This window comes from Chelonia mydas, chromosome 13 (assembly GCF_015237465.2).
Source record: "Chelonia mydas isolate rCheMyd1 chromosome 13, rCheMyd1.pri.v2, whole genome shotgun sequence".
Taxonomy (NCBI): Eukaryota; Metazoa; Chordata; order Testudines; family Cheloniidae; genus Chelonia; species Chelonia mydas.
Genome location: NC_051253.2, coordinates 16,306,343 through 16,319,400, shown reverse-complemented (window position 1 = coordinate 16,319,400; position 13,058 = coordinate 16,306,343). Strand labels below are relative to the sequence as shown.

General features: G+C 42.4%; 1 protein-coding gene across 1 annotated transcript in view; it reads right to left on the bottom strand.

The window, feature by feature from the left end:
- The window catches only part of LOC102930562 (plasmanylethanolamine desaturase), a 32,942-nt gene extending 19,914 nt beyond the window's left edge, over positions 1 to 13,028 (bottom strand). The window contains exons 1-2 of the mRNA XM_037915422.2: positions 12,681 to 13,028; positions 6,134 to 6,253 (exon numbers count right to left, since the gene is read on the bottom strand). Of these exons, the coding sequence (XP_037771350.1) occupies positions 6,134 to 6,253; positions 12,681 to 12,843 (283 nt within the window). The 5' untranslated portion in view covers positions 12,844 to 13,028. The remainder of the gene's footprint in view (positions 1 to 6,133; positions 6,254 to 12,680) is intronic.
- Positions 13,029 to 13,058: the final 30 nt, after the last annotated feature.

Sequence of the window (13,058 nt, the reverse complement as noted above, 5' to 3'; positions counted from 1 at the left end):
TGAGACCCCACAATTCATTTCTCAGGCTAGCCAGGTGGCAAAGAACAATGATCTCTACTGATCAGTGCTGGATTCAAACAAGCGACAGGTAATATTGAATCTAGCTCGGGATTCTCAATTAAACATTCAGGACTTCCAGTGACACCACAGTAATAATGCAGCTTTCCATTGTTACTAGTTGCTTCAATCATTAAAAAAAATAAAAAATGTAGAGCTTTAAATTAAAAAAAACTTTTAAACACACCAGCAGGTTCATAACATTAACACTCACACCAATACATGCCACCTTCTGCAATAAGAGAATGCGATAATGCCTGCTCTTCAGCTCAAAGCCCTTTGGGTTTTGCCAAAATGATCTCTGGGGTAACCCTTTAGCAGGGACAGAGATCATCTAAGGCAGGGATTCAGGCACTCAGGGGGTCTCAGACCGGCCATTTGTGCAAAGATGAATATTTCTGTACATTCCCATACTCAGAATAGCATTATTCAGAATTAAAAGTCAAAGAATCCTTGACTATGGACCAAAAGCAACCTCCGAATCAGCAGGTGCACTCATTTACGTCAATATAAGATACATCTGTTTACTGTAGGGCTGAATTTGGCCTTAGTTGTTTAATGTTTTTTTAAAAAGACAAGGCTGGCAAAAGCATATGAGGAAAATTATATAACCCTGGACCAAATGAAACACTGGTATTATCTCCCTCTCCAGAGGAACAATATTAGAGCATAGTGTCTTTTTTGTTGCTATGTGACATTTATATTACTTTATTGCACTCATTTTTGAATAGTTTATCAGCGGTTTCCACACTACTATATTTACACAGAATCCAAATTCTGCTACTTTAATCATTCACTGCTATTTAAATAGTATTATCAGTGAATTGGCTACCTTATCAGTTAAGCTTGTAACTGGAACAGCAGACGGCTCAGGCTTTCATCACTGTCCCCTCTGAGAAGAAAGCCAGCTGGGAACAGATACTATGGGTTAAACACGGGGTGAATTTGATTTAAATCACAATTTAAATCACTGTCAGGAAGACTCGATTTAATCATGGATTTCTACATAAAAGTGTATTCTTGTTGATTGTTATAACCTTAATACGTATTCTTCACAACTTTGATAGATGTAGGTTTCATTTTTAGAAGGTACACACTATACATTTTTAAAGTGATTTATTTTGAAAACTTTTCAGATTAGTTTTACAGCTATATCAGAAAATGAAAGACTGTTTGGGTAGTCTGAGACACGGTATCCACGCTTTGGCGCTCTAGCTCATGCGCAGCTAGCCAGTGTCTGTCTACCCAGGCTGGGAGGCATGCTCCCAGCTGCAGTGCAGACATACTTTAAATGGCCACATTACACTCCCTTTCTGTCAGTGCCTTACAGGATAGGACAAAATCCTTTATTTCATTTACCAAAGGTAAATGAAGCAGATATTTATGAAGTCATTGGGAGGTGAACTATCTCCAATTCAACAGGTTAATCATTAATATTTGGAGGATTTTCTTGCCATGCTATATTAGGAGGAGAACATCAGACAGACATTTAAATTGTTTTATTTTACTAAAACAAAAATGTTATGTATTCTGGATTTTTTTCTTCAAAATATAATATTTTAACAAAACAAGCATATGAATTTTTGAATTTAAACATTTTTTAAAATCAGGTTTGTTTTTGTTAAAATTGTTTTAAACTAAAATAGTTAAATGAAATATTAAAAAAAATTAAATCGACTAGGTCATCCAGGTCAACATGAGAAAATTTAAAATATGGCTTCTGCAGCTAACTCAGTCATTTTCACCTTCATTTTCCTGTTTGTTCATAATCTGGCAAAGAAAAACAAGCTTTTCTGCTTTTCCAGGTCCCAAACGATTTCTCAATTTGGAATGAATTAGTCCAAAGGAAGAAAATATTCTTTCTACACCAGCAGAAGCAGCTACTGCTGTTAAAAGTGAGGTTATCACTTCAACAGTCTCTGAATCCAAGTGCTTAGGTGACTTCCACCAGTTCACTGTTGTGACTTTCTTTAAAACATCATCAGCAAACATATTTCTTGAATGGTTCTTATTCCCAAACTGGGTCTCTTATGGCCTGCTGCCATTATAGGTTTTCCCTTCTATTGAGAGAATGGTATGGTAGATCTCAAATCAATGAAGGCTACACTCAAAAAGACCTCAAGACTTCTGGAATATGCAGCTCAAACAGTTTCACTTCTATTTCTACTGCCTGTCCCTCCCTTCTCACATTTATCTCCAGACTTCTTCTCCTTGTCCAGATCTAGTCTGCCCCAACAATCTTCTATTTATTGAACTTTTTGAAACTTTGCACTTTTAGAGAGAGGTAAGGGATTGACTCTGTGTACACAAATTTGCAGAGGAACAATAGGGTTGAGATCTGTTATTTCTCACCTCTATATATTATTTATTTAAAAATATTTTTGCTGTTAACAAGCATGTTATGTCTGGAGACACAAATCCACAGTTTGAGAACTCCAAAACTAAGCATCTCTGATGGTATCTTCTAGACTGAGCACTGAATCCCACTGGGTAGATAGAAAGATTAACCTAAATAATCTATACAGAAGCCCCTGGAACCCCATAAAATTGGGTCCCTAATCTATGAACTATTGGAACTCATTTACAAAACTTTTCTTAAACATTACATGAATATATTGTCTCATACTATAGAATTAGAATTTATAATCCCTATTCCATGATGAGATAGTTTTAAATTAAGATACATTATAGCTCAAAGATATCTTTAGATAGGTTTTTTCCTCAAAAAGCATTTTATCAAAAGAGTCAAATTTAAATTTTAAAAAATCCAATTTTTTAAATTAAAAAAAAAATCTTTGATTTTTATCCACCCTGGTTAAACATAATCGCTGACTTCTTCCCCTATCTATATTCTTTGATCATGGGATAATTCCCACGCAAGATATCATTCTCTCTTCACCCCCATCCCATACATGGGAAACAGAGAAGGGAAGAGGGGACAACATTCTAAAATTCAAGTAAATCAGGTGGAACAATTTATAGTGACCCGGGGGGGGGGGGGGGGGGGGGAACCAAACCACCCAAATGAGCAAAACACAAGTTTAAGAGCCACTGCCAAGCAGATTTACTGCTCAGGTTCAAGGAGCAAGCAATATCCAATAGCTGTCACTGTTGTACTTGCTTGGTATCCTGTAATAAAAGTCATACTGCTCTCACTGAACAGGGATTTAGATTCCCATCCGCCACCCTCAGAAACAATGTGAAACCTCATGTTACATTTATTCAAGGCTCCTTCTCCAAGAACAAGCATATTAGAAAGCACAGCAACTGAGAAGAGTTTAGGGTATTTATCTGCAAATATGCTCTTTTCTATTAACTTAATGAAGCAGTTACTGTAAAGCCCATGTTTATATTTTTCCTTACTATTCATCGTTAACACATGGTACAAAATTCACACACTAGAGGAGGCAGAAAGTTAGCATTTTAGGGATGTTCGTTAGCGTCATGCTTTGTTGAGAAACCAGAATTTAACCTACAATTTGTCAGATAGTTAGGAGAACATACAATCTAAGCCAAGCAGGCATGCTCTCTAATCCTTTCTAAGCCGATTCCCATTACAGTCTCAGAACAACACAGAATCACAGTGACGTTCTTTTGAAGCACTGTCATTCCACTAGAATGCTGACTCTTCAAAGCAGATATATTTGGCACCTGGGGATGCTTTTTGCCCTCTGTACATTGGGCAGCATTTCAAGTTGTTAAGAGTACAACTTGTTACATGGAGCCCAATTCTATGAATATTCCAGAACCACCTTCAACTCAGTTTTGTGTTCTGTTAAATCCAAACAACATACATTCTATCTATGGGGTTAATATGGTATAATTTAGGGTTGAATCTGTCTCTATAAATTGAGGGTTGCCATAAATAAGATTATGAGATTGAAATACTTGACTTCTTGTTCTGCTTCTCGATAGACAGAATTACTATAGCAGGAGTTCACTATAAACAGCTTCCAACAAATCAGATATTAAAAATAATTGCTATTCAGATTCATAAATCCTGTATGCTATGAACCCTGAAAAGAGATAGTGAAGTAGCATAGTATATAGCCTGTGTTGATAACACATTTTACAGCCCTCCATACTGTATTCTCTTTCCCTACTATTTTTAGTACCTAATTTGGTAGTTTTTCCCCCCCCAATTTGAGGATTCACACTTAAATATTCATGGTAAATAGGCCTAATGGCCTGTGATGGGATGTTAGATGGGGTGGGATCTGAGTTACTACAGAAAACTCCTTCTTGGGTAACTGGCTGGTGAATCTTGCCCATATGCTCAGGGTTTAGCTGATCGCCATATTTGAGGTCAGGAAGGAATTTTCCTCCAGGGCAGATTGGAAGAGGCCCTGGAGGTTTTTCGCCTTCCTCTGTAGCATGGGGCATGGGTCACTTGCTGGAGGATTCTCTGCTCCTTAAAGTCTTTAAACCACAATTTGAGGACTTCAGTAGCTCAGACATAAGTGAGAGGTTTTTCGCAGGAGTGGGTGGGTGAGAGTCTGTGGCCTGTGTTGTGCAGGAGGTCGGACTAGATGATCATAATGGTCCCTTCTGACCTTAATATCTATGAATCTATGAATAGTGGGTTTTTTCATAATTCCTTTTCCCCTTTGAATCTCTCCACTATTTATCAGTAAAATTGTATTGATAATTGTAACAGAAAATAAAACAAAGTGTACAAGTTTTGCCAGTAGATCTCAGAGCACTTTAGTAAGGTGGATAAGCATCATTGTCACTTGTGTAACATCATGTGATAAAATGTGAATGATGAAAGTCTGGAAAAAAGGCAATTAGTAGTTCCAAACACAAATTTTCCCCAGAAATTCCCGAACTAATCCACAATATGTACAGAAAGTGATTAGGTCAGATTCTCTGCGGTGATGCCTGTGGGAGGAACGCCCCACAGGATGAAAGAATTTGGCTCCCTGATTCTCAGGCTCCAGTATAATTCAGAGCAGCCAAAGAACCCTCCATTTCTGCTGATAATATCAAGATGCAACAACGCTTCAGCCACAAGCCTTCTCTCCCAACACTTACCCCCTATTTCAGTGCAGGGACAAGGGAACAGAGTAGGAGCCTGCTATGCATTCCCTTAAGCAGAAGCACCTCTCTGCTCAAGCAATCCAGGCAGCTTTCAACCCCTTTGTACCACCAGAGTGAGGCAAAGGGACCAGACTGTCCCTGGCAATCCGGAAACCCATAAATGCAAATTGGGAAGATAAAGTAAAGAGAACAGATTTTGTCTGGCAATCTGAGCTGTTTACTTTATCTTTCCAATTTGCATTTACTGGTTTCCAGCCCAACAGACTAATAACCGATCAAAAGTCACTTCTTTATGGATTACTTACAACAAGGAGATAACAGAAAAGACCTGCAATCTCAGTTAAATGACAGAGTTAACATTTTGAAGGTGAAGGCCAGGTCAGATTCTGATACTCCTGACATGTGGAAATAAAGATATTTGTAATATAATCAGACATACTAAGGAAGAGCGTGTATCTCCAAAAGCCCAAATTATACAGATGTCTGATAATTCAGAACCAAGATCTTTCTTTGTACTCACCTTTACGGTGCAATCCTAAAGACTTTCTATAGCAGGCATTTATTTAATGGACACATTTCCATAACAATTTTGTAACTCACCTATTTATCTTTTGAACAATTCTCATGTAATTATTTCAAAGGAATTAAAAAAACAGGGGAAAAATATCAGAACAATTAGTGATCCTTCTGACCTCCTTTGTAAAATTCTTTGAGGTCCACTGATGAAAAGCACATACAGAAGTGAGCATTATTCTACAAAACAAAGCCATTTTATCTACGAGACAAGAGCACAGAAATGGTTGGAACAACAGCCAGAAGAGTGATGAACTTCAAATTTGAAGTTGCACCCTACACTGAGTATTTAGTTGCAGATACTCATTACCTATTTCCTCAAATTATGAGACAAGCATCTGAACAAATGCTTATGATCATGCATATACTTCCAGCTTCACAAAATGAATTTCGGTAACCAGGGAAAGATGAACACTTATGTTATTACAATTCAATTACTATCTTGTGAATAGCTTCTACTTACTTATCCCAACAATAACTGAGAGAGTATGGTCCAGGCTCAAGTAGGAGAGGAGATTGTAGAAGTTGAAAGAGATCAGACAGAAGCATAAGATGACACTGATCCATTCTTGCAGTCTTTTCCCTGTTGAATAAAAGAGGGCACATTAACAGTAATATTTGAAACACTTAGTATTAAAAGCCAAGGTACGAAAGTAATCTATTGCCTGTATGATTTGCTCAGTTTCTCCTCTTTCATGTTGTTTAGAAATGATGAGGCAGAAACTTATTTAGTGGTGGGAACGGTATATTTTGTCTCATGTCAGAGACACTCCTCTGCTATGCACCATTATTTAAAAAAAAAAAAAAAAAATCAAGGACAGAAAAAACATCTTTTAGCACAGATTTCAGTTTCCTTCTTGCAGTATTCACTGTCATGCCCTTCAGCAGCTTTGGTCTTGCTTTTGTAGCTGCCATACCTTTTCTATGCAGCAACAGGAAGCAGCATGCCACTTCACCGATAATGGCACATTTTCACTATTGTCAGCAGGAGTGAAGTTCAACCTCAAAGCACTGATTTTCCTTCAGCAGGCTTCTTACCTTTCAGTCTTATGAGTCTCAGATATAGTGACTGAAGTACCCTTTGTCCCCCATATCCAGGTACAGAGGCTATTTTAAAACTGATCATGAAAAGCTTCCATCGTATTAGGGAAATGAACAAAAAAATGTTTTTATGTTTCATTCAGCATATTCAAACAAGTACATGAGTGAAAAAGAAAATGTGTTCTCTGGTATTCCTGTGTCCCCTCAGAGCTGCTTTCATAACATCTTTATGTGGCTCTCAAAGCTCTTTAGGCATTAACCCCCCAAAACCTTCAAGGTCTTATCTTTACTAGGAAAAAAAAACCCTTGAGTTAGTTAAAACAAGGGAGTTTAATATTACTTGCTAACTTGTGTGAAAACAATACTGACTACTCTCCCTGACAACCTTTAACTCAGCCTGCTAACTTGTGTGAAAATGACAAATTGCCTAATCTTCCTTAGGATTTTACCTCAAGTTAGCCATCTCAAATTAAGAACACTTTTCCCCCCCCACTAGTGAATGCCTGTGAGGTATGATAATCCTCAGAGTGTTAGACAGGTTAAATTGCTTAACCAGGGTGGGTCTGTGACAGAGCTGGGAATAGAGCCCAGGAGTCTTGACTCCCAGTTGCATGCAGAACTTTGTATACAGTAGAACCTCAGAGTTACAAACACCTCATTTGGAGCTGGAAGCAGTGGTGAGCTGGAGCCGGTTCGCACGAACCAGTTAAATTTAGAAGCCCTTGTAGAACCGGTTGTTCCATGAGGGACAACCGGTTCTAAAAGGGCTTCTAAATTTAACTGGCCAAAAGTGGCGCCTTGGGTGCTGACTCCATGGGTGCTCCAGCCCTGGAGCATCCAAGGGGAAAATTTGGTGGGTGCAGAGCACCCACCGGCAGCTCCCCACCCTGCCCCCGGCCCCAGCTCACCTCCGTTCCGCCTCCTCCCCTGAACACACCGCCACGCTCTGCTTCTCCCCCCCATCCCCCGGCTTCCCGCGAATCAGCTGTTCGCACGGGAAGCCAGGGCGGGCTGAGAAGCAGGCGGCGGCTTCGCACTCAGGCCCAGGGAGGCGGGGGTGAGCTGGGGCGGCAGGGGGAGGGGGTTGCGAGGACAGCCACCCGCACCACAGCAGGTAAGCCGGTTCTGGGGGCAGTCAGGAGACAGGGGAGGTGGGTGGATGGGGCAGGAGTCTCGGGGGGTGGGGGTGGGCAACGACCCCCTCGTGGGGTGAGGAGGGAACCGGTTGTTAAGATTTTGGCAGCTCATCACTGGCTGGAAGTACACAATCAGGCAGCAGCAGCAGAGACAGGAAAAAAAAAAAAGCAAAGTACAGTACTGTGTTAAATGTAAACTACTAAAAAAAACAAAGGGAAAGCAGAATTTTTCTTCTGCATAGTAAAGTTTCGAAGCTGTATTAAGTCAACGTTCAGTTGTAAACTTTTGAAATAACAACCATAATGTTTTGTTCAGAGTTACGAACATTTCAGTTATGAACAACCTCCACTCTCCAGATGTTCATAACTCTAAGGTTCTAATGTACTATGAAATAACAGGGCATATAGGTGTGACAAGATACTCAGACACTTGTGAAGACACATGAAAGTGCGGTCTAAGAATCAGTCTTTTCAGTTGAATCTTGCTACAGTTCTTCACATTTCAACAAATGCTCACTCCTTGCCTTTACAAAGAGGAAGCATGTGTTTCAGGATAGACTTACACTCTAGGAAGGTTCTGATTTGTGGGCAATCAAGAGCTAGAAAGCATCCACTACTAGCTAATCAAGAGATACTTAAGTTTAATACAGCGAGACACTGACATGCCTTTCCTTCCTCAGACAAAATAAAAAAGTGAATTTACAATCTTTTAAAATGGCCAGTAAGAACAACAGTTGATGAGGTTACTGGTCACGAATTTTCTATCAGATGTGAGAAGTCCCAATCACTCCCCCTTCTTAGATTTCATCTGCTCTAGCAACTCTCTCTCTCACTGACGACAACAGGTGTCAGCAGCAACAGAGCTGATCTGGTGCTGAACACAGTTTAACTGTAAGCATTGTCAAGTACGAGTTATCAGAAGTTAACTCTTTTCTGAAAAGGTGCTGAACATGGTTAGCCATTAACTACTTTTACAGTTAAATCATGTTCAGCACCAGTTCAAATGTTTCAGATATCAACCACTAGTAAGGGATACTTTTTGTAGTGTAGAAGACAGTCAATCAGTGCTAACATATGTTGAATACCTGTTTCCAAGTGTTAGGGAAAACCTTGCCGAGCTGTATATGGAGGAGCGAAAGAAAATCATGGTGATCAAGGGTCTAAGCAGGGCATTTTGTTATTCTCCAGTAGGCTGAGTAACATGGCATGCCCAGAAAGCATTGCTTTATTAAGTCAGACATAGAATTGGATAGGAATAAGAATTTTAAGAGGTAAACATGTTCTAATCTCACCAATGCAGAATTTTGTTCTGAGAAGGCTGGACATATCTAAATTGCATAGCTGGATCCTGGGATAGCAGATGACTTTGTAAGAAGAGCAAAAGTGATTAAAGGAACACCAAAAGAACAGGTTTTCAAAGAGGCAGAAGGCAACAATATGGAAGGCTGCTCTAAAAAGGCCTCCAAGGTACCCAAAGTTAAAGTTAATTAACACCCACATTCTGCAAGGAGAAGCGGCACCCTGATTAGAAGAGCTAACTTGAGAGGTCCACAAGGAGCAATTAGTTGATAATGTGGGAAACACCAAGGCACTTCTACGCATGTCCCAGGGGTGTGAATAGAACCCTGTAACTCTGCATATCAGGGATACTGAGACCACTTTCCTAATATTGACATCTGAAACCAGGAATATGGCCCCAATCTTGGCCAGACTGGTCAATCAACTGCAAGAGTGCAAGTCAGCACTGATCACCTGATATTTTTGGAACACTTGAACTTTAACAGTTGCCAAACAGAGAGGATCAACAAAATACAAAATACCATTTTGAAAAAGGATTATGGAAATAAGCCAAAGTGACATACACTGTATTGGAAAAAGGCACTCTTATTCCAGAATAAAAATGTCTACTTGTGAAGTTATAACAGTATAGTTACGCCAGTAAGTTTCTCCATGTAGACATTCTCGATGTACCTGGGAACTATCTGTCATTCTCCCACAAAGTCATTACTCTAGCTTCATATTTGGACCCCTAAAGTATCAGAATATGCTTACTTATGGAACTTGCAGTGTGTTCCCACCAGTGCATAAAGGGTTCACACATTTAATTCCTACTAGCATTAGTGAGTTATTGGTATAAAACCCCCTACAAAATCCACAATAGCACTGCTCCCTAGTTTTTATCTGTAGCTGAAGGTAAAGGTAGCAGTCTCATACTTCAGAGAGTAAACAGACCACTAGAGAGGTAAGGAAGAAGTTCTTCTGCTATAAATCATGACAAAGTCAGCAAGGTAAATTATTGACCACCTTCGTTTGAAGCCTAGGCAGTCATTGCTGGGGTTAGGTTAGCATACTTGGATTGATGGTATGACAAATACCTGACAGATACCTGATCTTTCAGCACAGCTGTGGTGTGACCAATGTACAGAAACAAGTTCAAGTGGGTATGTCACTTGAAATAGACAATCCAGAAAACTGAAAAGCTAAGCAACTTAAATGCATTCACTGATATTCATGTTCTGCCTGTGTGTGAAGCTTATTTTTCTTAACCACCTCCAATCTGTGAGCTAAGTTGTTTTAGCTGAACTGCCGTTAATGGCTGTTTTGTTGGAAACAGCAATAATAGGCACAGTTTCACGAAGTGCTGAAATATGTTTTTTTTTTTTTTTTCCTTTCTGAAGATTTATGCTCTCATCTCAGGAGGAATCGGTTGGAAATGACAAAGGCATCAAAAATTACTCTCTACCCTTTATTCCAAAGAAAGAATATATTTTTCCACTCATAGAAAGGGATATTAGCATGAGTTTCTGCAGCTATTTCCACTGCATGATTGCACATTGATGGTTAGAGCTAAAAAAAATGACATGCAGCAAAGTTTGAAAACGGGTATGAAAAAAATTAACCCTCCCGCCCCAATCTCAAAGCACTATATCACTAGTACATGCCAATGCCATGAATATTTCTGTTGGTACTGCCTTGCTCAGAAACAAGACTTGAACTACAAGACTGGGGCGAGGGAAGGGAAATAGTTTCTCTTGCTAGGCAAAAGGGAAGGCTGCACTCTCTCGGGGCTGGAACACTGGGCTGGAGTCAGGGGACCTGGATTCCAGTCTGCCTGACTCAACTATTTGGCCTAGACAGCAAGTCATTTAACTTCTCCATACCTCACTTTCCCTGTCTGTAAAATAGGGATACAGCCAACTATCTTTTTTAAGTGCTTTGCAATCTCTGCTTGAAAATTGATATGTGAGTGCTGGATATTACTGATAAAAATAATAAATTCAAACAATTAAAATTCATCCAAAGAGTACAGAAAAACCATGGAGTGCCTCATTAAGTGTATATTATTGCAGTTCTGCTTCAGATGAGTTCATTCCAGATATCTTCACAAGACACACATCACACTGAACACAGATACCAAGTGTGGGACATTGCTGTTTCACAGTGTTCCCAAGAAAGATGACACAAAAGCCCTTTGATATGGGAAGTTCACAGTAACTTCCATGTCTAGATCTTGAGGGGTTTGGGGGGTTGTGCTAGTAGTCTGAAGAATAAAAAGATGGGTCTCCCAGGTCTGCAGAGGGAAAAGGCTGACAGAAGAGAACTAAGCCAGGTAGCTGATTTGCCGCATGCTGCATCCCTGCACCTCTCTTGGCATGCACAGGCCTTGCTGTCTGGAGCCAAGGAAGGCGATGTTTTGCCTTTCCAGGCAGTAAGGAAATAGCCTAAAGCTCACTTAGCTTTGGAAAGTGGCTCTCTCAGGCTCCCAATTTCACCCTGACTCTGCAGTCTTCTGTTGCCTCCCTTCCACTTGCTTTTTCTTCCCAAACCCTCATCATTACCCAGCTTCCTAATAACTTTTCCTTCCTGCCTGTCTCCCTCTTGGTCTCCTCAAAGGGCCCTGTTGCTGTCACTGCACTTTCCTCAGACCGCCTCTCTACCCAAGCATCTGTTCTCCCACCATGGGTCCCAGACTACCTCGCTTACTGCCCCACACGCCCAACTGTCCATTCCACAACCGTTACGGACCTCAGTCACTGGACTCTTCCTGGTCCAAACGCCCTAACCTGTGGTTTGACTTGACCAGTTGTATGCCACATGGCCATGGCCCCTATGCAGCATACTTCGCTGCCCTGCGGTGTGAATTACAAGAAAACTGACAAGTGGCAGCCTGGTTTCAGCATCACCCTCCACTCAGACACAATCCTCAATCCTGACATGTTAAGTTCAGCTCAAATCATCAGCCGCTCCACAGAGAGCATGAGGGTCCAGGCCAGGCCCGGCCCTCCTCCCATATCCCATCCCCACGGGATTCACGTCAAGCAAAATTCCCTGTCTGGCTACAAAGGCATCAAGGCCATGGGGCTTCCTCCTCAGGTCTCAAACTGAGAAGTCAGAGCCCTTAGACAAGTCCCTTCAGATGAATGCTACCAGCCTGGGGGCTTATGCCCTAGCCCAGGGAACAAAGGGTTCATACATAGTGACCTGCTTGATCCAAGGGGGAAAGAAACCCCCACTCAACTCTGTGGGGGGCAGGCACAACTGAGGCTGCTCCCTCCAACATCTGCCTGGCCTAGGGGAGGAGGCTTGAAGTTGTAGCTTTGCCCCGCGGGGGAGGGTGTTTTCCTGCCTGGGCATCACTTGGGGAAGCCCAGGACTGCCTTCTCCACACCTCCCAGAGCAGAGCCCCCCACCCCCCGGTCCCCTTATACAACCCCCAGAGCAGAGCCCCCCCCCATTCCCCAACTCCCCCGCCCCCCCATACCCTCCCGTTCCCCCACCCCACGGCGCCCCCTACTCAGCGGGGCAGAGCCCCTGCCCGGTCGCCCCGCGCACCTGGGGAGTAGAGCTCCGCCAGCTCCCGCGCCCCGACGTGCTGGGCTCCCCAGCGCCGGCTGCTGCCCTCCGACTCCTCCTGCGCGCAGACAGCCTCGGCCTCCAGCTCCGTGCCCGCCCCGTTCGCCTGGAGCCGGGCGCACTCGGCCCCGCCGCTCGCCATGGCCCGGCCTCGCCTCTCCGCTCCGCCGCCGCCGCCGCCGCCGCCTGCTGCTGCGGCTCCCGCGCCCCGGCCTGAGGCAGCGCGTCGCCTTCGGGCTGCGGCCCGGCCAACAGGGCTCCAGGGCCGGGGGAACCGCCCAGCGCGAGCGCTCACACCACGAGCATCGACACTAGCCGGCGCCAGCCGCACTTACTTGCCTGCCCGGAGTCGCCGGC